This window comes from Thermothelomyces thermophilus, chromosome 3 (genome assembly GCF_000226095.1).
Source record: "Thermothelomyces thermophilus ATCC 42464 chromosome 3, complete sequence".
Lineage (NCBI taxonomy): Eukaryota > Fungi > Ascomycota > Sordariomycetes > Sordariales > Chaetomiaceae > Thermothelomyces > Thermothelomyces thermophilus.
In genome coordinates, this window is record NC_016474.1 from 3,365,861 (window position 1) to 3,388,097 (window position 22,237).

Sequence of the window (22,237 nt, forward strand, 5' to 3'; positions counted from 1 at the left end):
CGAGCGCTGAAGCCGGGGAACCAGAACTTTCATTGCACCCGAAAACTTAGTTACAAGGAAAAGAACTTTAACTTTCAGGTTACCAACTACCAACTACTAGTAGGTGCTATCTTTAGACCATCCAGTCCTGGCTACCCAGTCGATGCTGTCCAACTTTCCTCCTGGTTCCCATCCCAGAGCTAAATAGCTCAGAAAAAAAAAAGGAAAAAAAAGAAAAAAAGAAAAAAAGCCTGAGCCTGAGGCCTGACGGAACACCCATGTTGCGCGCGGTTGCTTTCCCGACCCAGTGCAGCAGTGCCTTGTTGGATTCCGTCAGCACACCTTCTGGTAGTTGTTGTTGACCTATGAAACCAGACCGGTTAATTGTTTACTTCTCGGCAACACAAACGGATCGCTCAACGAGACCAATAACCTGGCTCAATCCAAGTGTAAACCTCAAGATCACCAGCCTTCACGGCTGGTCCCTCTCTAGACTAACAAGGCAAAATGCCACCGACACCACATACATACGGTGGTGACACGATCAACCTTAAACAGCTCGCTAGTAGGTCACACGTCAATTGAATACTGGTCCGAGTAAGACAGCAGTCAGGTTTCTAACGCGAAACACACCTCACAGCCCAGCTCACCAACGGAAAAGTCAAGACTCGGACGGACGCCATCGCAAGTGAGTTGCAGCTTCTCCATGAGCACACGAGCCCTGGGACGTCTTCAATGTCGGAAACGTGTAGCTGACCAAACTCTGATCTCCAGCGTTACTCGCTTACTTTGATGCCGTTGACCGTGGGACGACGAGGTATTGCTTGGTTTCCCCGGCCGACCCCCCTTTCTCGCGTCGCTAGCTGACCCTGCCAGAAATCCCCTCGACGACAAGGCCTACCACTCTCTCTATGAGGCCCTGTTCAGCTGTGCTCTCCTAGAGAAGGAGACCTACTTCAGCACCAGAAAGTCACCGCAATCTGCTGCAAGGCTAGGAAAGTGTGCCCAGGCTCTGCGGACGGCCGTCCGCCATGGGGCGGCCAAGGTCAAGCGCAAGACGGGCAAGGCTCTTGTCGACCACATCACGCAGATTCTCCCGGGACCCGAAGACGGCTACATCGCTCCTCTGCTCACTGACTACGTCAAAGCCCTCAGTACCTTTCTCGACTTCCCGGCCAATGTCGAGAACCTTGCCATAAGCGACTCCTGGGACACATGCGTCGACTTTTGCATCGACGCCCTGTCCCGCTACCTCGAAGCTGGGGACCGGGACCGGGACAGCGGGTTTTCATCTCGCGCCTCTCCGGCGCCGGGCGCGACCACACGGTCCGGCTCTGTTGCGCTATCGCAGGGGTCCGGTCAAATCGGAGGCCAGGTCGCGATCGAGTTCCTGACATGCGTCAACCTGCTCGTAAGCGCCCCAAACGCCCCAGTGTCGAGAAAGGCGGACAGAATCTCGAACGTTGTGCTCCACATTCTTCAACTCCGGCAGATGAAGATTGGCGAGCTCCAGAAGGTAGCCTTCTCGATCTGCAACCTCGTTCTCCAACGCATCCAGGCCGAAGACGTCACGCTGTCCAAAAGGCTGGTCATCAGTCTAGTCCCCCTGGTTTCGTATTGGTGGCAGCCCCGTGCATTGTCACGAGACGCTCTGCTCAACTCTGTCCGCGACGAGATGCTCAAGACGATATATGGCATTCACGTATACATCGAGGGCTTGCTTCGAGAAGCCGTCGGCGAGACCTTTCTCCAGGATGTCGAGGACTTGTTAGAATCTCTGTGGTCCGACTACTCCAAACGGGAGGACCGCGCCCGGCTTCAGCTGGACGACGTGACCTTCACGAGCATGCGGTTACCCACAGATCACCCATCCACCGCCGTGTTTAGTCTCCGTCCGTATAACCAGGCGGGCGAGCAGAACTGGGCCCTTCTCGAACTTCTTGCCGTCCTGGAAGCCGCATACTCGCGGTACTCCCAGCGAGAACACAGTCAGCAGAACCCCGATCATGGCCAGGCCCGGAAGAGACGTCGCGTCGCCGGCAGTTCTAACAGGATGCTCCAAAAGCTCAAATCACTGGATCCTGCCGTCCGTCTCTCCGCTCTGCAGCTCTTGCCGTTCCTCCTCAAACAGCAGGAGCCTTCACTCGAGGATATTGTTGAGACCATAGCGGAATTATCAAAGTCCGTTACGGCGAAAGAAGGCGCAGTGGCGTCTTGGGCGATGATTGCCTGTTCCGGGTGAGTGCTGGAGCATCTCATCTCGACGCCGACTTTGGTTCGCTGTGAGGCTAACGAAGCAAAGTTTTGCCGCGCACGAGGCATCACGACATGCATCTCTCGGCTCATCTTGGAGACAGCTCTGGCACCTCGGTGTACGGGCCTTGTCTCTACCCCCCGTTAGCCGTGCTGCGTGCGTCCTCCTCAATTCGATTTTGAAGGCGAGACTCGTGCCCAGGCACGAGCTCGCAGACGACGTCAACCAGATCGTCACGACCGCCGACATCAGCGGTCCGTCAGTCCTGGTCGATTCATCCCTCAATCTCATGCTCACCCTGCTTCGCCTTCGCAACAACATGTTCCCCAACGCAAGTCAAGCCACCTCGAACCACATCATCCGTTGGGTGTTTGTGCGATGGAGTCCAGGTGAGTAATTCCCCGGTTCGCAACATAGAGAGAGCACTGCTCTGACTTGCCCTGCAGCCGAATTGACATACGCCTCCTTTCACGCCAAGCACGCAACACCGTATGACATCAGCAATCTCCTCAAGGCATGCTATGGGGCTCCAGCTTTCGCCATGCCAGCGCCTCTCCAGTTGTTTGGCGGGCCCATTGCCCAGTTCTGGAAGAGCCAAGCAGAAATCCATCACTTTGTCCGGTACCTGCTCCTCCTGGATCAGGAGGACGCGGCTCCCCCAACTGGCCCGACGAGCTCGGCCGAGGAGCAGCTGGCTGATGCCCCTCAGGTTACCGATCCATCCGGGTCGCATGCAGCAAGACGGGTGGCACTCGAGTTGCTCTACCCAAAGATCGAAGAGCTGCATCAACTGGCGGAGTCATGGCAGAAGCGGGGGGGAGAAGGCGCAATGCCCGTTTCTACCGAGCGGCTGCAGAGCATTGTTCTTGCGTGCCTTACTGGAGCTCTCCTGCTTCCTGAACTCGCCAACCTGAATTCATCCGCGTCCAGGGATCTCGAAACCACTCTGTTCGGCATTGTTGATGCCACCCTCAAAGTGATCCTGAACGCCGCCCCGGGAGAGAATCTCTTCGACATGGTTCTAATGTTGTCGGCCCCCTACATCCCCCCAATTACAGAGAAGGAGCTGGTTTCGTTGAAGAGAGACAGGCCGCATCTGCTCAAGTTTTTCGGGAAACTTTCCGAAGCGCTACAAGAAAGCTCCCGCCGAGAAGCCTCCTTGCGAAACCCCGATACCGTCGATATTGACGACGATTTTGAATCCCAAACAAGTCAAAACAGCTCATCATCAAAGAACAGAACCCTACCGAGGAGGGATACACTGTTGTGTCATACACCGGAGGCTTTTTACCTGGAGACCGCTCTACGAATCCACCTTCTCGACGCTATACGCTTAGACGATGGTCAGATTGGACGCGTCCCGGAGTCCATTGTCGATCAGCTCGTCGAACTTCCAAAAGAGCAGTTCCTATCCTGCCGGCTCTTCATGAGAGAACTCTTCACTTCGGACGCCATAACTTCCCTTGATTCCGCTATCAGAATCTTGGAAACCGCAGCCCGACTGGTCAGCAGGTACGAGTTCTGGTGCTGTGAAGTGGCGTTGTGCACCTGTCTCGACACCATGGATAGTTTCATCAGCATGTGTACCGATGAAAGCCTGGAAATCTACGTCATGGCGGGGGATCTCTACCATCACTTGGTGAAAGTCTCGCTACCCAACAACTCGCTGTCACCAGCCGCGCAAATCCGCCTCTGCAGCTTGCTTCTGCACCTGTTGGAGGTCAAGTCAACTTACGCCTCCACCCTGAACCTGCCGTCTTGTCGATCAACCCTCATGAACCTTCTGCAAGAGGGGACCATGGATATCAAATACTTTATCGGACGCCATATCCCCAAGATTTTCGGGCTGTACGTTCTCAAGACGCACGACGACATCTTTCTCGACATTCTACACAACCTACCTTCTGATCCAGGGGTAACCGAGGGGATCGCGTTTCGACTTTTCGCTCTCGCAGAACTTGCTTGTCGATGGCCCACTCTCCTGCGCCGGTGCATCTACCACATCTTCGAGACGCCAGGGAAGATTTCTCAGTCGGCGGAGTATGCAGCTAGTTGTTACAGGAGGATCTCGCGCACATTACAGCTCACTGGGCCCCAAGAGCTCTTTAGACTCTTCGCGCCCCAGTTGCTGTATACCTGGCTCGAAGATGGCTCGATTCAAGAGATCCCCTTCAGCATATTCGGATTCACGAGCCTCCACGAACTCCTCCAACACGCCCAAACAGAGGCTGCCGCCATCATGTTCATGCGTGGACAGGAGAGGGAAGCGCTTGAGCTGGCGCAAACGCTGGGTCTGACCCCCGAACAACTGGTCCAGCAGAGCTTTACCAAGATCATTGCTTATAGCATCGCGCACGACATAAGCGTTCCGGGTGGCGCAGACTACGTGACTGGCGAGAGCCGGCTCAGGAAAATTCTTGGGAAGGAAGAATTCCTCGCCAACGTCCACCTCAACTTTGCCGACATCATAGCCACCTTCTTTGACACGTTCGACCAGGAAGACCCCATCGAGAAGGCGTTCCGGCGAGACGAGCGGTTTGCATACGCCGCAAACACCATGGAGGAGATCAAGAAGCTCGGGCATCTTCCTGCTGCTCTCCCTCCGAATCAACAGCCGACGTTCAGGGCGAAGTACCTGCCGAGGGAAATCCTTCATCTGTGCAGCCGGACGCCATACGAGCCCGAGACGCTTTGGACCCCTGCTCTTGTCGTCTTCGTGGCCCGAAAGCTGCTCAATACGATACACCCAGCGCTCGGTCCACTGCATGCTTGTTCGGTTTTACGCAAGATCCGTGTCCTCATATGTATGGCCGGCAATCATGCGACGTCGGCATATCCCCTACAGATGCTGCTTCATTCCCTGCGAGCGTTTGTGGTTGACCCCGAGTGCGCCTATGATGCTCTGGGTGTCACTCAATACCTCATCATGAAAGGAGACCATCATCTCAGGCAAACTCCGTCATTCCTTGCCGGCTATGCCCTCTCTATTCTAGCGGACCTTCGCGTCTTCCTCGAGTCAAGCCAGTCGAGCACGACTCAGGAGAGCCAGTTCAAAGCGACCATGACAAAGGCCCAGCTTTTCCACTCGTGGTTCTCCAAATACCTAGCCAGCTATGATTCTCCTGCTTTCCAGGACGAAGCTCAGAAGCTCGCCTTCAAGTCCATAACGCAGTCCGCTGCTCAGATTCGAGCTTCGGGCAATGCGGAAAAGGGAACCCACGAGAGCAACCTGCTCCTAGAGATCCTGGAAGATTGGGATCGCGAGAACCGGCTCCTAAACGAGCCAGCACGAGATGTCGCTTTATCCATGCTTTGCGGGGTCTTCAAGGTTCCGCCATCCCGTCGGCTCGATGTCATCGACACTGACGACGGCGCATTGAGCCACGCCGCCGTAGTGTGGAAGAGCTGCGCCTCGCAGCGATTGAGCGGGGAGTACCTCGCCTGGGCCGGGCGGGTTCTCGGCCGCTCGTTTGCGGCATCCGGCGAGGTTCCAGACGAGCTCTTGCGCGAGTCTCGTCTCAAGGAGTACCGCCGGCTTTCGTTGGACATTGGCGGGTCGGAAGAGGGGTTGTTGAACCTGATCGAGGCGCTCACCGTCAGCGGCGACTGCTTCACGGCCGGCCTGGCCGAGGCTGCTTTGCGTACCGTTGTCTCGGACGCCGTGAGCGACGACAACCACGACCTTCTCGGCGCTTGCCAGCAGAGTCTTGCCGAGCCGCTGCTGATTTCGTCCAACTGGGATCCTTATCGGACACCCAAGTCCGATGAGTACAAGGTGGACACGGTTTCCGAGGAGGAGGTTTTCTCGGCCAAACATTTGGAGAGTCCAAACTGGTCGCAGCAACTCGCGACGCTCTTGGCCCAGTCAGTGCCCGAAATTGTGACATTGAGGGTGCTTCCGCCCATCCTTAGCAAGGTAAAGGGATTTGCGGAGCGAGCCTTTCCCTTTGTTGTTCATCTCGTTTTGACCTACCAACTGGACAAACAACAAGGAGTCAAGCGACGACTCTCAGCGGCGCTTGAAGAGTGGTTGAACTCGACGTCTGATTCGGCCAAGGAGAACTTGAAGCTACTCATCAATACTATCCTCTATCTGAGGACCCAACCTCTGCCAGGAGAAACCTCGATCGCGGACCGGAGTCACTGGCTGGAAGTCAACTTGTCTAGCGCAGCTGCTGCTGCCACGAGGTGTGGCATGTTCAAGGTCGCTCTCTTGTTTGTCGAGCTAGCCAGCTCCGAGTCATCCAGGGGCTCACGGCGATCCTCTGCACTCAGGGCTGAAGACTCCAGCGAGGTCTTGTTGGAAATATTCGAAAACATCGACGATCCGGACGCGTATTACGGCCTCGACCAGGAAGCCTCTCTATCCACCGTCGTGGCTCGTCTGGAGTACGAGAACGACGGAAGCAAAAGCCTCGCCTTCCGCGGTGCGCAGTACGACAGCCACTTACGGAGCAGGGACTCGGCCGCGCGACAGGATGGCCAAGCTCTCATCAAAGCCCTCAGCAACCTCGGTCTCGCCGGCTTGTCAAACTCCCTTCTTCAGGCCCAGCAAAGCTTGGACGGCTCTTCCGACTCGCTAGATGCGACGTTCACCACGGCTAGGAGGCTCGAGATGTGGAACCTCCCCGCTCCGTCAACCAACGACAACTGGGCTGTCACGGTGTACAAGGCCTACCAGAGCATGCATCAAGCCCCCGACATTGACGCTGTTAGGGCTGTTATTCACGACGGTTTAAGGAGCACTGTTCGTCACCTCACCAGCCGCAGTCTCAACAGCTCTACATTGCGTCACCAGCTTGGGGCACTGGCAGCGTTGGCGGAACTCGACGATGTGCTGAATCTTTCCGATCAGTCTGAGCTAGAGCAGGCGCTGCAGGACTTTGAAAAGCGATCCAAGTGGATGATGAGTGGAAGGTGAGAACTTCTCCGCTTACCGGGGGAATCTGGCAACAGAACGCTGACGATGACAGATACGCCGATGTTGGCCAGCTCCTGTCATGCAGGGAAACAACACTGAGCATGTGGAGCCAGCATCACAGGCTGAGGGCGGCGAGACTGACTCCGGCAGATGCTCGTCTTGTCCAAATTCGTGGAATGTTGCTCTCATCCAATATTTTCCGCTTCCACCGATCTCATCAGGAAACTCTGAATCTGTCGACAACGCTCACCGATCTCATTCGGTCGAGCGAGTCATTGGGCCTCAGCGTCGATGCTGCTATCAGGATGGAGACTGCCAACTCGTTGTGGGACCAAGGAGAGATGATTACTTCGATCCGGATGCTGCAAGCCATCGACAAAGACTCGTCCCTGAAGAAGCAGACAGTTCCGGTTAGCCGGCCGGATCTCCTGTCAAAGATCGGGTACCAAGTCTCGGTTGCTAGACTGGAAAGCCCGGACAGTATCCAAAAGAAGTATCTCGAGCCCGCGCTCAAAGAGCTGAGGGGCAAGATCGAGGGAAAGGAGGCCGGTCGGGTGTTCCACCAGTTCGCCGTATTCTGTGACGAGCAGCTCCAAAATCCCGATAGCTTGGAAGATCTAGCACGCCTGCAGAATCTCAAGAAGGGCAAAGACGAAGAAGTCGAACAACTGAAGGCCCTGATCGCCAACTCTAAGGACTCGCAGCACAAGAACCGGTACCAGAGCCATCTTGCCAAGGCAAGACAGTGGCAAGACCTCGACCAACAGGAGCTCCGGCGAGTTGAGCAGAGTCGATCGGAATTCCTTCGCTTGTGCCTGGAGAATTATCTGCTCTCACTCGCGGCCTCGGACGAGCACAACAATGACGCCTTGCGTTTCATGGCCCTCTGGCTGGAGCAGTCGGAAGAGGACGTCTCAAACGAGGCTGTCAAGAAGTACATCGGAAAAGTCCCTACCCGCAAGTTTGCGCCCCTAATGAACCAGCTCTCATCGCGGCTGCAGGATCGGTCGGTTCTCTTCCAAAAGCTCTTGATCGATCTGGTTTACCGCATCTGTGTCGACCACCCGTACCACGGAATGTACCACATCTGGTCCGGCGCCAGGACTCGCGTCAACAAGGAGGATGAGGTGGCGGTTTCCCGCCAGAAGGCAACCGACAGGGTGGCTAAGGCGCTCACCAAGTCGGAGGCGGTGTCCAGGATCTGGCCGGCCATCGACCAGACGAGCAGAGCTTACCACGCTCTCGCCATGGACCGCGATCCTAACCGGTACAAAGCTGGACACAAGGTTGCGATCAAGAACTCATCAGTAGGACAAAGCTTCCTGAATATCCTTGCCAAGTACCCCATACCACCGCCGACAATGCAGATAGAGCTGTCAGCGAGCCAGGACTACTCGCATGTGCCGATGATTCACAAATTCGAGCCGGACATGTCCATCGCCTCGGGCGTGAGCGCGCCCAAGATCATCACTGCCATCGGCACCAATGGCCAGCGATTCAAACAGCTCGTCAAGGGAGGCAACGACGACCTGCGCCAGGACGCTATCATGGAGCAGGTCTTCGCCGCCGTCTCGGAGCTTCTCAAGCTTCACCGGACGACAAGACAGCGGAATCTGGGCGTCAGAACGTACAAGGTGCTCCCCTTGACCTCCTCATCCGGCCTCATCGAGTTCGTCTCCAACACGATCCCCCTTCACGAGTACCTCATGCCCGCGCACGAGAGGTACTACCCCAAAGACCTCAAGGGGTCGCAATGCCGCAAAGAGATCTCCAACGCGCAAACCAAGACGACGGAAACCCGCATCGCGGTATACCGCAAAGTCACGGAGCGGTTCCACCCGGTGATGCGCTACTTCTTCATGGAATACTTCCCGGACCCGGACGAATGGTTCCACAAGCGCACCGCCTACACCCGCACGACGGCGGCCATCTCCATGCTGGGCCACGTGCTCGGGCTGGGCGACCGCCACGGGCACAACATCCTGCTCGACACCAAGACGGGCGAGGTGGTGCACATCGACCTGGGCGTCGCCTTCGAGATGGGCCGCGTCCTGCCCGTCCCGGAGCTCGTGCCGTTCCGGCTGACGCGCGACATCGTCGACGGCATGGGCATCACCAAGACCGAGGGCGTCTTCCGCCGCTGCTGCGAGTTCACCCTCGACGCCCTGCGCGAGGAGGCCGCGTCCATCCAGACCATCCTCGACAGCCTGCGGCACGACACCCTGTACCAGTGGTCCATCTCGCCCGTGCGCATGGCCAAGCTGCAGAACGCGCGCGGCGCCGGGGAAGGCGGCGGGGGCGGCGACGACGGCGGGGGCGGGGGCGAGGGCGGCGAGGACGTGAGCCGCCGGGCCGGGGGCGAGAAGAAGGCGGCAAAGTCGGTCAACGAGCCGAGCGAGGCGGATCGCGCGATCGAGGTGGTCAAGAAGAAGCTGAGCAGGACGTTGAGCGTCATGGCTACGGTGAACGACCTGATCAACCAGGCGACGAGCGTGTCGAACCTGGCGGTCTTGTATTCCGGTAAGGCTCTTTCTTCCCTCCCATTAGCCGTCCGAAACTTTCCCCGCTTCCCTTCCTTTCTTTGGTGGAATAAACGCTAAACGCTCTGCAGGTTGGGCGGCCTATGCTTGAATGATGTGTCGTGGGATGGGGGGAGGACGAGCCAAAGCGTGTTAGATATCCTTCGGTTGCTGAAACATACATATTGGCATGGCATGTATGTACTCATTTGCATCTCCTGTCGTCTTTAATTAAGCTCACATGGCGGATGTATGCCGCTGCCGGCGAATTTGGTACATGTACATACAATGCGGATTCTAGAGTTCTCTTCGAGTCCTAGGCAGTCAGATACTAGGGAGCGTCTGGTTTGCTCTACCTCCATGCTCTCGCTGTGTGTGTGGTATTGGATCCGAAGCGGAACGTGCACCTCTTTCTCTGCATCATCAAGTATTGTTCCAAGTTCGAAATCTCCTCCACGCTGACCTGTAATGTAACAATTGAAAAAAAGCAAAGAACGCCTACTTGCTCATGCCCATCCAACCAAATTTATACATCCCATATCCCAACTCCGCCTCACCTCTTTCTTCCCCTCCCCCCAGATGGGTCAGGGAAGCCAAAAACTCGGCTGGCAAAAGCACATTACACCGGAAGAATCCCAACACGTTCCAAGACCTGGCCGAGCGTATCCCCCTGTCCGCCTGTCCGCCTGTCCCGGGACATAGGGGCCCACCAGACCGGCCTTCTCGGAACTCCCGGAGCCATCCCCCACACACCCCGGCTCTCACGCTCCTCCTCCTCCCCCACCGTTTGCTCCCCCTCCCACCATCCCCTTCAACCTCGCCATCACCCTCTCCCGATGCGCGCGATTCTTCAGATGCACCTCGAAGTTCTGCACCGTCGTGTCCGGCCCGGCGGTGTACGACTTGCCGGGGCAGTCGCGGCACCGGATGCGGGGTAGCCAGGCGAACTGGATGTTGGCGGGGATCGGCTCGCCCGGCTGCAGGGCGAGGGGCAGGGAGACGAACGAGTTGGTCTCGGTGTTGATGGCGCAGTAGCGCATGATGGCTTCGAACGAGTCGTTCGGGTACGACTTGAGGAGGGTGGCGAGGGCGGAAGTTAGCCATTCGGGGGGAGGGGGCTGGATATATAGTTTGTTGTTAGTGCTGATCTTTTATTATTATTTCAAACTTCTTTGCTCTCAATAAGGGGCTGGAGAAAGGGGTGGACCCCCGGGAGGGGGGCCGGGGGGGGCCGGGGGGGGGGGGGGAGGAGTTGGCGCGTACCGGTGGCTGGTTGGGGGATGTGCCGTTGGGGCCGGGTGGAGGGGCGGGGACACGGCCTATTTGACCTTGGAGAGATGGCGCGGTGTTTGGCTTCGGCGGAAGCTGTTGGTTAGACGCGGAGGGGGTGGAAGGAGGGCCCATGGAGCCGGGTGCGGTGGCGCTTGGGGCTCGTTGGTGGGCTAGGGTGGGCGTGGCGGACGAGTGTGGTGTTTGTCGGGCTCGAAGGTCGCGCATGAGCTTTCGTAGCCTCGCAGGGTTGACGCGCAGGGTGACCATGTGTTGTTGCGGTTCTTCGGTCTGTTCCCGGGTGGCTTCGCGACCAAATCGACGGGAGTTCCGCGTTTCATGATGGTGAACGATGGCTTCGGGGGTCTCTGACCGGCCCAGGTTCGCCATGCGTTGAGCAGCTGCGCTGGCGGCACCCCGCATCCCCCTGGTCCTGGCAGTGCCTTGGAGCTGCGACATGGCGGGCGAGTCGGGCGTGGAGTCGTCGCTGTCCTCGGAGTCGGACAGATCGCCGTCGCGGGCCGTCCTCTTGCCTCTGCCCGTCACGCCGCTGCCCAGCGTCCTCTTGAAGAGCCGGCTCTCCTCAATGTTTGGCGCTGCACCCGGCAATACCGAAGACACGATGGACGTCCGTATCGTTCTCTGTCTCTCCCTCAGGTCCGGCAGCTGAGGACCACCGCGCCGGTTGATGGACCGCTTCTGCCTCCTCTGCTCGCGCAAAAACATGGTCTCGGTCCTCTCCAGCTCGGCTTCTGTGTTCTCGTACAGGTAAGGCGCGTAGTCTTTTGCCTGTTGCTGCGGCCTGAAAACGGAAGGCAAGGGGGTGGGGAGAAAGGCAGCGACAAGGTCTGCATCCTCGATCGGGCGGCCGTCAAAGGGATGTCCGACGCTGTATAAGCTACGGGTGAAGAGCTGGGCCTGCTCGCGTATGCAGTGGGCAATCGCCGTTGCGAACTCGCCCGATAGAGAGAGGTCGCGGGCCATGCTGGCGGCAAACTCCTCCGGGGAGTTCATGGGGTTGTTGATGTCCCACTCGAACTGATCGACCAACGTATGGGCGCCAATGGTGATGTTGAGCTTTACGAGAATGCGCATCTCGTCGTTCTTGTAGGCCGAATACGGGAGCTCAGGGTCGAGGGCGTCTTCTTCGGAGTAGGCGAAGGGGTAAAAGTCGTTGAGCTGCTCGCGCATCTGCTGCACGACCTGGTCGTAAACGGGTTTATCGGTAGCGGGGTTTAAGCCCATGTCCTCGATCAATTGCGCAGCGAAGAGCTCGACGGATATGAGGCGCTCATGAAGGTTGAAGGTGAAGGTGTCGCGAAGCTTGATCTTGTCCCAGTCGACGTCTATCCGGACCGGCACCAACTCCTCGTGCTGCTCTGCCTGCTTCTTCATGTCCCTCTTGGAGAATTTGAGCGGGGGCGTGGTCCTCTTTCCGGGGCGGGGTTTCTGCGACGGGTAGATGATCTGCGTTGTCGTGCCGTTCTCGGTGTAGCCGTTGCCGTAGCCGCGATAGCCCTCCCCGTAGAGCCGAGATGGATAGGCGGCGTAGAAGTCCCTGTATTGCCGGTAGTCACTCGCGCGAGCGAGCAAATCTTTTGTATCCTTTTCGAGTCTGATTTGGGCCTCCTTCAGGGCGGCCGAGTGTATCCAATCGTGTACCTGATAGCGCTCGACGACGACCTTGTTGAGCGCCTCCTTGTCGCGAACCGGCGGCGTGGTGGTCGAATCAGCCTGAGTGACGGCAGGCTGGGATCGTGCAGCACCGGAAATCGCCGGCGCTGTTGCAGAAGGAATGGACGAAGATGCGGCGGCGTTTGTGGGTGCCGCAGATGGCGGTCCGTCGCCGTCGCCGCCAGCGGCCGATGGCACGGACACCTGCGAAGCCGCCATTATGGAGGAAAGAGGAGAGGGGAAAAAATAAGATGGGGGAGAAATGAGAGGCCGCTGCAACAGGGCAGCCGGGGGGTTCCGTTGATGCGCGCTGCGTTGAACGTTGGGGTCGCGTGAATCGGGATTTTGTTGCTGCGGTTCGTCAGACGAGATGCGACGATGCGCTGCTGCTGGGCCTCAAGTTCCACGGTGAGGCTGGCCTAGGGACGGGCGCGCGAAAGGTTAGAAGAAACGTCGAAGCGCGACTGGCCAATGGGATAATAACTAAGCAACGTGGGTCAGTCAGGTACGTACCAGGTTTCTTTACTCTGGTACACTACTAGTACCTTACCAAGTACGAAGTTCCTTGCTCGTAGGTATTTGTATTCCTTCAGTACGGATTACAGTGAGTGTATGTCCAAAGTATGCGGCTTCTTTACTAGTCGTTACCTAGCTTACGGATTGCGGATTCCGCAAGACTATCAGGTCCTCTATCTTATAGTATGTACATGGCCTCCTGTTTCATTGTTTGCCAGAGCCTGAATGCCTCAAGGCACCTACCTAGCTCAACCAACCTTAAAGGGACGCGAGCAAGACGTAAACTGATAACAGTGGCCTCATCCCCAAACCGAGCTACATTCAAAGAAAGATGAACAGCCAGATGGATATCGCACTTTCGTTACTCTGTCGTTATGAGTAATCCGCCGTTTCCGGTTGTCGAGATGTTTTCGCCGGAACCGCCCCACGCAAACAGATCGAATGAGCTGCAACTTGTTGTGAGTGTTTCCATGGCACCCCGGGTTATGCAACGGAAGAGGCACCTTATTAGCTGCGCTGTAAGGTGAGGTAGGTGGGGGAGCTCGAAGGTCCTTTGATTGCAACAAGTATCGAGTACGCGTCTGTACTGTACAGTACATATGTATGTGCATACATACAGTAATCCGTACATTCATAAATTACTCTGAATTTACTAGGCTAGTGTATTTGTGCCAGCAGCTTATTCGCGGGTCCTTGCAGCTCGTGCAAAGCGGAGCCCCGAGCACAAACTAGAAACCCCTCCCCCGCCTTGACAAAAAAACAAGGAGAAAGCTCAAAATCGTCACGCATCCCCGCAGCTTGTCACTCTCCTACCTTTTGGGCCCCCCCTTCCCTCCCCGCTGCGGCCATCTCCCCTTGGACATTCCGGAATCTCATTGATTTTAACGCCGCCCGCTCGGATATAACTCAAGTAGTCAAGATGGCGGCCGAATCGCAACAAATTGGTCAGTGAACGGAACCGCCCGTGTTCTTCCCGGAGTCTCTCAACTCTTTCCCTTCGCTTGCCTGGCTAGCTGTTGCAGCTTCCCCGTCCTCCCACTCTAACCCGTCCACGCTCCCGTCACCGCCCGTCTGCCCGGATTCTGCTCGGGTTACTCCCGCAGCTCCTGCATCTGGCCCAGTCCGACTCTGCCCCGTTCTCGCCGTCCCTGCATGAGCTTGGTGCTGATGTCCGTCCTAGACTATACCCTCAACAACCCCGACACCCTCACCAAGTACAAGACTGCCGGCCAGATCTCCGAGAAGGTCCTGGCCGAGGTGTCTAAGCTTTGTGTCGCTGGCAGCAAGGTCGTCGACATCTGCGAGCAGGGTGACAAGCTCATCGAGGAGGAGATTTCCAAGGTCTTCCGAGGCAAGAAGATCACCAAGGGTACGTTTTAGCCCCGGTTTCCCTCCAATGGCGGCCATTAGCTGATTTGCCAATGCGTGATGCTCCAGGCTTCTCGCACCCAACCACTGTCTCTCCTGCTGCCTTTGTCACTCCTTACACCCCGCTCAAGTCGGATGAGAAGGAGGCCGCTGTCGAGCTTCAGCCTGGCGAGCCCGTCAAGATCCAGCTGGGCGCCCAGATCGACGGGTTTGGCACCATTGTGTGCGACACTGTTCTGGCGAGGAAGGCCGATGAGGAACAGGCTGTGATCGAGGGTCGGACAGCCGACCTGCTCCTGGCGACCTACTATGCCAACGAGGTCCTGCTGCGGCTGATGATTCCTCCCGGGCTTCTGGCTCAGGGCACCGACGAGGAGAAGGCCAAGGCGGCCGCTGCCAAGCCCCCGACCCAGGCCAAGATCACCAGCCTCCTGGAGAAGGTCACGCAGGCGTACGATTGCAATCTTGTCGAGAGCACTACCTCGTGGCTCTTTGACCGGAACGAGATCGAGAGCAACAAGAAGATCGTCATCGCACCCGGCGAAAACACCAAGGGCGAGGGCGTCCCCGCCGTCGGCGAGGTCTGGGGCGTGGAGATGGGCGTCAGTCTCGGGTCGGGCAAGGTCAAGCAGTTCGAGCAGCGGACGACCCTCCACCGTCGTACCACCAACACGTATTCCCTCAAGCGACCTACCTCGCGCAAGATCCTCTCCGAGGTGCAGAAGAAGTTCGGTACCTTCCCGTTCAGCCTGCGGCAGCTTGACGACGAGCGCGACGCCAAGTCTGGTGTCATCGAGTGCGTTCGTGGGAATGTCTTCCGCCAGTATGAGGTTACGGGTGACAAGGACAACGCCCCCGTGGCCAGGCTGCTGACCACTATCGGTAAGGCGATTCTCAACACTGGCGAGACAAAGATTCACATGCTAATCATGCCGCAGCCATCACCAAGAACGGCATCACCAAGTTGGGTGGCCCGCCGGCTTTGGACCTGAGCAAGGTCAAGTCGGACAAGAAGATTGAGGACGAGGAGATCCTCAAGATTCTGGAGCAGCCGCTAGCCCGGAACACGGGTAAGAACAAGAACAAGAAGAAGAAGAAGAAGAAGCCGGCCAAGAAGGAGGCCAAGGAGGAAGAGAGCGAGGAGGAAGAGAGCGATGACGAGTAAGGGCTGCAAGGGCGGATCGAACGGGAGCGGCGCTTCTTCGTACGATCCTTGATGTCGACATGGGCTTCTCCTTGCGGTTCTCCATCAATCTTTGCTCAAGTTGTGAGTTGGACTCTCAGTTTCGGCCAATCGATTGCCGGACGAGACAACTGGGTGAAGAGTTGTTCAGCGCAGTGCGCCTGAGTCGGCTTATCGCTCCATCCTTAAGCCAGATCCCCAACGCACTCTGTCCTGCGGGAGGGGGAGACGAAATCAAAAAAAATGCTTGGCCTTTACACAGTTTTGGGCAACATAGCATGGTGCTAGCTATTGTGACCAGATGAATCTGCTCCGGATCGGCCATGAGAGGTGACTTGTTTTTCTCCGGTATGTAGCCTCGAAGCCGCCCTTGGGTGGGAATCGCCTGCGGTCGTTCAACCGAGTTGGTTATTCAAGTGCGATCATGCATTGTGGGCAGCTTTTACACGCATTAAAGCCATTGTTCTGCTATTGTGGTTTTTGCTGATAATAGCAGAGCAGGAGGCACCCCCTGAGGCGGGTGACCCCTAACTCGATTGTTTTCGAACCCTCCCCTTCCGCTTCCTTTTCCTCTTGCATTTCCCACAGCACATCCCACTTCCGTTTCGATATTCGAGCCATCACCCCCCCATCCTCTTCTCACACACTTCTCACTTCCACACTTGCCAAATTTTTGTTTCGTCATTCTAAGGTTGGCGAGAGTGATAAAAGGAGAGGAGGAAAAAGCGGTAAGCGCGTCGCGCCGGGGAATTTTCACGCTTTCACGCGTACTCAGGGGCATCCGGCCATTAAAACTAGCGCGAGTCGTCCCAAACGTCAAAATCAGCGGGATTGACCATCCAGAAAAGAAATTATACGACTCGGTATTCTTGAGCAGTACCTCAGGAACAGCTTACGAAAGCCCGCAACTGTCGGTGTTGGTTTTGGGTCAAACCACGCGGCACACGCTGTGAGCTTAGCAGCCACGGCCCCCCCCGGTCGGTACGCCCACAGCAGCGCCCCCCCCCCCCCCCCCCCCCAAGGAAAGCTCAGATCGCTCGCTCTCCCCTACGCCTCCTTTCGCACCCTTTTCCAACCACCACGCCGCACCACGCGCAAAACCACCCAAATCACACTTATTTCGCCCGGATCCATGTCGTAGGACGGCAGGACGGTACGTATCTAGAGTCTCTTTGTTTTTGCTTTTCTTGCAGCGAGACTAACGTTGCTTGCGCAGGCACGCGAAGACGGATCGTTGGTTCGGTCAAAGAAGGGGGCCACCGCGGGCCAGGCAGCAGCAGCATCTTCTGGCGCCCCGGGTGCTACCAGCACCCTGACTCTCGCCATGTCGGCGAACAGTACACCCTCGGCCAACACGCGGGCCACGCGATCGCGCTTTTCGAGTCCGCAGACGGCGACCAACGGCGCGACCGATTCGTCGTCGAGCGCTTCGGTCAACGGCACGGGCGGAAACGAGGGACAGAAAAAATTCATGCAACGCTGGCTCGAGCCGCCAGTGCAGGTGAAAGCGAGCTATCAGGACGACGGCCTTGTGCGGCAGGGCGTGTTTGAGAACATGGCGCCGCTCGGGACGCTGCCAAAGGTTGGCCTTTTTAAGAAGACGGCGCCGCCCCCGGCTGCCACCCCCGAGCGCACCCAAGTGCGCAGGATTGTTGTCAAGCAAAAGGCAAGGCAACCTGCTGCCCGGGAACCTCCCCCTCCCCTTCCCCCTCCTCCTCCTCCTGCTGCCACTGCGCCCGAGGAAGACGAGACGGAGGCGGACGAGACGGAGGAGGACGATGACGGCAAGACGGTGGACCAAAACGAGGAGAAGCCGGGGCTTGGAGGCGCTAGAGAGGGCGGGCCCAACAACAAGGAAAGCCAGAGGGCGTCCAGGACGGCTGCATCGCAGCGTCCTCGCCGGTCCGTCGCTTCGGGCGAGACGGATGACGAGGAGTGGGCACCGGGCGCATCGGCCCAGAAAGGCAGGACGCGCCGGAGCGCTTCACGGGCGAGCATTGTACCATCGCAGCAACCGGGCGCGCGGCAGGCTAATTCCAAGGAGTTGGCCGACAAGGTGGTGGAGGCTGCGGTTGACGAGGCGCTCACTCATTTTCGGTACCCCACTGCTTGGGCCCTGCGCACACTCTACGATGAAAATTCATCCAACCCGGAATTTCTCGACATGATCCAGAAGGTGTTTCTACAGACTGCCAACGCCGACGAACTGGAAGACTTTGCCCGCCGCATCCGGGCCAAAAAGAGGCAGGGCAGGAAAGACGGAAAGGCGTTCGACTACTTTGCGCCGCGCTCCGCCGACAGCGCAGCCACGCCGCCGGAGCCCAAGAAGGCGCCCTACGGCAACCTCGTCAAATTCGACGTCTCGAGCCTGCGCCTGGACCAGAATCGCACCAAGTCTCGGAAGAGGGAGCGACCGGCCGACTCTGCTGCTGCTGCTGGTACTGCTGGTACTGCTGGTACTGCTGGTACTGCTGGGTTGGAAGCCAAGCGGGCCGCCGAGCCCGAGCCTGAGCCAGAGCCTGAGCCCGAGCCCGAGCCCCAGCTCCCTCCACGCAAAAAGCGCAAATCCGGCAGGCAGCAGCAGCAGCAGCAGCAGCAGCCGGAGGCGACACCACCACCAGCACCACCACCACCATCACCAGCAGCAGTAGCGTCACCATCAGTGGCATCCAAGATGGCCGCCGGCGGGACCAACGGCAAAGGCCATGCAGAGACGCCCTCGCGGAGGCGCACGCGGGCGCACTCGGTGTCGAGCATTTCATCGCTCTCGAGCGCCCGGTCATTGACGCCGCCCGAGGGGATCCAGGAGGACGGCCGGGATGACCAAGGATTCGACGAGCCCCCCCCTTCGCGCACCAGCCCTGCCTCACCCCAGCCAATCACAACGGGCAGGCGGCGTCGGTCCAACGCACCGCGCAAGAGCCGGAACGTGTCACCCTCCCGACCCTCGCCCGCTGGTTCCACCTCCACCACGACGCAGCAACCGGCCGCCGCCAATGCTGTTGCTGCCGCCGCCGCTACTCCGTCTCAGCCCTCCCAGCGGCAATCCCCTGCCGCCGACGAGCCAGCTTATGAGATGCCCGCCGTCGTGGACTCGCCTCTCTTTCCCAATCTCAATTCGAAAAAGGGTACCAAGTCCGGCACGCCGGCTCTCGTCTTGGCCACCAAGGTGGGCAAGCTTGACCCGAACGAGCCGAGCCTGCGCCATCGGCAACAGGCACGCCGGGTGACGAGCACGGAATTCCCCACCAGCCACGTCAGGAGGGGCTCTCCGCAGCCTGCATCGAAGCAGGAGAAGGCGGAGGAGCCGGAAAAACCGGCCACACCGGTGTCGGCTTCGGCGCCTGCATCGCGCTCCCGGCCGGCTCCCGCACCGGCCCGCGCGACACCTGTCCCCGTCAGGGAGGGGCGCAGCACCCGCTCGTCGCTCAAGCGGACACACGATGATCTGGAGGACCAGGCATCGCCGACAACCGCCAACTTTCCGGGTTCCGAGGCGGCCTCTACCGCGGCGAATTCGCGCGCTGGCACGCCGGCTCTCCGGGCGGCCAAGAAGCCCAGGACCGGGCTTCGAGTTAAGAACTCGTAAGTGTTGCCCAAGCGCGCAATATTCTCTTTTCTTTTCATTATCACTGTTCTTTCGCTGACGGTTTCTGTCTATCTAGACCGATGAAGAAGAAGAACGGCCCGTCTGCAGGCATTCCTCGTCCCAGCGGCGAGCGGAGCAGTCCGGTGGGCAATGCCGCACGAGAGGTCTGTCATGCTTCCGTATCCCCCCCTTTTGTTTTTTGTTTTTCATTCTGTTCTATTTTCCTTCTTCTTTTCATCAGCTCGACCTGTAACGGAGCCAAGTTGGCGATGCAAGTGCATCTTCTACATTAGCTTCTCCACGTAACCTCTGCCCCTCCTCTGTTCCCGCTTGAGCAAAAAAAAAAAAAAAAAAAAAAAAAAAAAAAAAAAAAAAGGGTGGGGGATGGCGCGCAGTTTCTGTTAGCGAAAATCTCCCCTCGCCCAGCTCTCGAGCTGCCATTTTTCACTAATTATTCCCGAAACATGCCGAGCTCCCTTTCCGGCTCGCACTCTCTGAGATTGTTGCTGACTTGCCCATAGGATGACAACGACGACTACTGCTCGTCTTGCGGTGGCAATGGCGAGCTCCTCTGCTGCGATGGCTGCACCCGGTCATTCCATTTCAGCTGCGTCGATCCGGTCCTGAGGCACGACGCCATGCCCGTCGAGTGGTTCTGCAACCTGTGTCGCATCAACCGCGACCCTACACAGCTCCCGGTCCACCGTGGCGCCTTTGCCCAGTTGCTTGAGAGGCTCGAGGCTAGGAACTCGAGCGCCTTCCGCCTGCCGGCCCCCGTCCGTAACCATTTCGAGGGTGTCCGTACCGGCCCCGATGGCGAGTACGAGGAGGTCACGACCACTGTGAAGCCGCCTACTCGGTAAGCATCTGTCATCTCTATTTCGGCTTTTGCAATTTGGAATCTGGACAGCCCGTTGACTGCTGCCACAGGAGAAAGAAGAACGACGAAGACCAAGTCCCCGACTTGCACCGCCTGCGTGACGGAGAAGGCAACGCTGTCATCTGCCACAGTTGCCAAAAGGGCACCGCCTCGGACCGCGCCATCATCCCCTGCAGCGCCTGCGGTCTCTTTTGGCACATGGACTGTCTGGATCCCCCGCTGGCGTACCCGCCTGTGTTGCGCACCTGGAAGTGCCCTCTGCACACCGACAGCCTCCTCGCCACTCTCCCCACTCTGCTTCACCCCGCCCACAAGTACCGCAAGGTGAAGGATGCGCCCGTCATCAAGCCGACCTTCACCCGCGGCTACGTCAACAATGGCCACATCGAGATCGACTTTGACGACAGCGAGGACGAGAGCGGGTGGAGGGATGTCGAGATCTTTGGTCGCACCGTGCGGCTCTCCGAGAAGGGCATTAAACTGGATTTTCTCTCCCGGTGAGTTTCCCCCCGAACACTACTACTAGGTGACGGCTCGGCAACATTCAACTGACTGGTCATCTTTAGTGTCCACCGCGAACGCGCCGGCCAGGAGAAGGCGACCGCTCCTCCCGCAATCCCTCCCCCTCTCCCCATGGAACAGAGGTCGCTCGAGGAGCAGCAGGCTGCTCTCAACCTAGCGCAGCTCAGTAGCACCCGAGATGATAGCGTGACCGCTCTCATCAATGCTATGATCGTACGTCCTATCCCGCCGCCTCACTCCTTGACGCGACGTGTAATACTGACCTCTTCAAGTCCCAAGCGGACCCGGCCGTGATCGACTTGATGGCACGCGCCGAACCCACCCACTTGGAGAGTACCCAGCTGAACCAGATGGACCAGCAGAGCCTGCGGGCCATCCTCGCGAGGGCGGAGGCGATAAGCGACCATATCCGCAAGCTTCTGGCCTCGTCGTCCACCTCTGATCAGCCCGCCGCGCACCCGGCCGCCGGTACAGAGGCCGCCATTTCGGCCGATCCTGAGGATGCCCCGGCTATGGTTCCCAGCCTCACAACCTCACAGTCGCCAGACGCCGGGACCGAGAACTCGGCCAATATCGATCCCGACCCCCGCTCCGCGGAACTTGAAGCAGCAAAGAGCCCGGCCTCGCCCGCCACTACGGATGACGTCCCTGCCATGACCCAGGGCGAGAAAACGCCCGTCCATGGTGATCAGTCTCCCACTGCGCCGCTTCCCCTAGAGCAGAGCGCTCCGATGGAGAATGGTGGCGTTCCCGCCACCCCGACCAAGGCGGCCGCTATTCCGGCTGATGAGCCGGTCGTCCTCGACGCGGGCGGCGATGGGGAGAAGGCGCTAGCTGAGGGCTGCGATGCGGGGCCTATCGAGATGGAGTAGTGATCCGCTCACGTCGGGAACGGACGGGATTGAGACCTCCGCAGGTCTCGGGGGTTGCTTTTAGTCCACGGCGGTCCCAAAGAAGGCTGTTTGTTCTTCACCGACTTTGACCAGGAGGAGACATCTTTCGTCAGTCAAGTCAGGAGCCTCTCTCTCTCTCTCTCTCACGGGCGCGTGCGCGCGCGAAGGACGCTACCCTCAATGGCAAGACATGCTACGGCTTCTATCCACGACACTGCGCCGGTTGTCGCAGCGCCGCTCCATGTTTGCACAACGAACGTGCTGCTATCGGCAGCTTGAAGCGCTGTCACATCAGCTGGGCTGGCGTACAGCACACAACTACATTCTCCGCGTCCTGGGCCTACCATATCAGAGCGCGGTCGGTCATCTTTCCGTGTACCAGGGAACATCATCAGCCTTCTAATTTTCTGCCCCTCGCATCAGCGTCATCAGGAAAGCTGGTGGTATCTATCTATGTCATGGGTCGCGTTTCCGTGACCATGGCGATCCGGGGGCCATCGAGATCTCGTCAGCTTCCAGCCCAATAACTAGGCAAGAAGCGGTATATATATATATATATATGATGAGATGAGTGCCTTGGCTTGTCTCGGCTCTTAGCGCAGTCAAGAGAGACATTGCGAATCCCTTTTTCAGCCTTTCCTGTTTGTTTGTCCTAAAACCTGTGCCAATA

General features: G+C 58.2%; 4 protein-coding genes across 4 annotated transcripts; 3 read left to right on the top strand and 1 right to left on the bottom strand.

The window, feature by feature from the left end:
- Positions 1-486: 486 nt before the first annotated feature.
- MYCTH_115624 (Serine/threonine-protein kinase tel-1-like protein) lies at positions 487-10,028 on the top strand (the record flags this gene model as incomplete). The annotated part of the gene is made up of 9 exons (XM_003663230.1): positions 487-544; positions 754-796; positions 856-2,217; positions 2,333-2,568; positions 2,680-4,148; positions 4,335-6,008; positions 6,099-7,150; positions 7,207-9,674; positions 9,766-10,028. The coding sequence occupies 9 exons, from the start codon at positions 487-489 to the stop codon at positions 9,783-9,785; spliced, it is 8,382 nt and encodes a 2,793-aa protein (XP_003663278.1). The 3' UTR covers positions 9,786-10,028.
- A 28-nt stretch (positions 10,029-10,056) lies between these two features.
- MYCTH_2304999 (SNF5-like protein) lies at positions 10,057-13,023 on the bottom strand. Its single transcript, XM_003663231.1, has 2 exons — positions 10,937-13,023; positions 10,057-10,791 (listed from the first exon to the last, which is right to left on the bottom strand). Exons 1-2 carry the CDS (start codon positions 12,833-12,835, stop codon positions 10,435-10,437), a joined length of 2,256 nt encoding a protein of 751 aa, XP_003663279.1. The 5' UTR covers positions 12,836-13,023; the 3' UTR covers positions 10,057-10,434.
- Positions 13,024-13,903: 880 nt separating this feature from the next.
- Positions 13,904-15,723, top strand: MYCTH_2305001 (uncharacterized protein). Its single transcript, XM_003663232.1, has 4 exons — positions 13,904-14,076; positions 14,313-14,501; positions 14,570-15,382; positions 15,439-15,723. The coding sequence occupies exons 1-4, from the start codon at positions 14,052-14,054 to the stop codon at positions 15,663-15,665; spliced, it is 1,254 nt and encodes a 417-aa protein (XP_003663280.1). The 5' UTR covers positions 13,904-14,051; the 3' UTR covers positions 15,666-15,723.
- A 981-nt stretch (positions 15,724-16,704) lies between these two features.
- Positions 16,705-21,628, top strand: MYCTH_2305005 (uncharacterized protein). Its single transcript, XM_003663233.1, has 7 exons — positions 16,705-16,836; positions 16,900-19,268; positions 19,349-19,436; positions 19,794-20,131; positions 20,203-20,649; positions 20,719-20,887; positions 20,947-21,628. Exons 2-7 carry the CDS (start codon positions 17,008-17,010, stop codon positions 21,544-21,546), a joined length of 3,903 nt encoding a protein of 1,300 aa, XP_003663281.1. The 5' UTR covers positions 16,705-16,836; positions 16,900-17,007; the 3' UTR covers positions 21,547-21,628.
- The last annotated feature ends 609 nt before the right edge of the window (positions 21,629-22,237 follow it).

Excerpts from the sequence above, each read along its gene's own strand:
- MYCTH_2304999 (XM_003663231.1), bottom strand. The coding sequence starts at position 12,835 with ATGGCGGCTTCGCAGGTGTCCGTGCCATCGGCCGCTGGCGGCGACGGC. Across the intron at positions 10,792-10,936 it reads CATCCCCCAACCAGCCACCG|CCCCCTCCCCCCGAATGGCT; the intron begins GTACGCGCCAAC and ends CTATATATCCAG.
- MYCTH_2305001 (XM_003663232.1), top strand. The coding sequence starts at position 14,052 with ATGGCGGCCGAATCGCAACAAATTG. Across the intron at positions 14,502-14,569 it reads AGGCAAGAAGATCACCAAGG|GCTTCTCGCACCCAACCACT; the intron begins GTACGTTTTAGC and ends GTGATGCTCCAG. Across the intron at positions 15,383-15,438 it reads CAGGCTGCTGACCACTATCG|CCATCACCAAGAACGGCATC; the intron begins GTAAGGCGATTC and ends ATCATGCCGCAG.
- MYCTH_2305005 (XM_003663233.1), top strand. The coding sequence starts at position 17,008 with ATGTCGGCGAACAGTACACCCTCGGCCAACACGCGGGCCACGCGATCG. Across the intron at positions 19,269-19,348 it reads GGGCTTCGAGTTAAGAACTC|ACCGATGAAGAAGAAGAACG; the intron begins GTAAGTGTTGCC and ends CTGTCTATCTAG. Across the intron at positions 20,132-20,202 it reads ACTGTGAAGCCGCCTACTCG|GAGAAAGAAGAACGACGAAG; the intron begins GTAAGCATCTGT and ends CTGCTGCCACAG.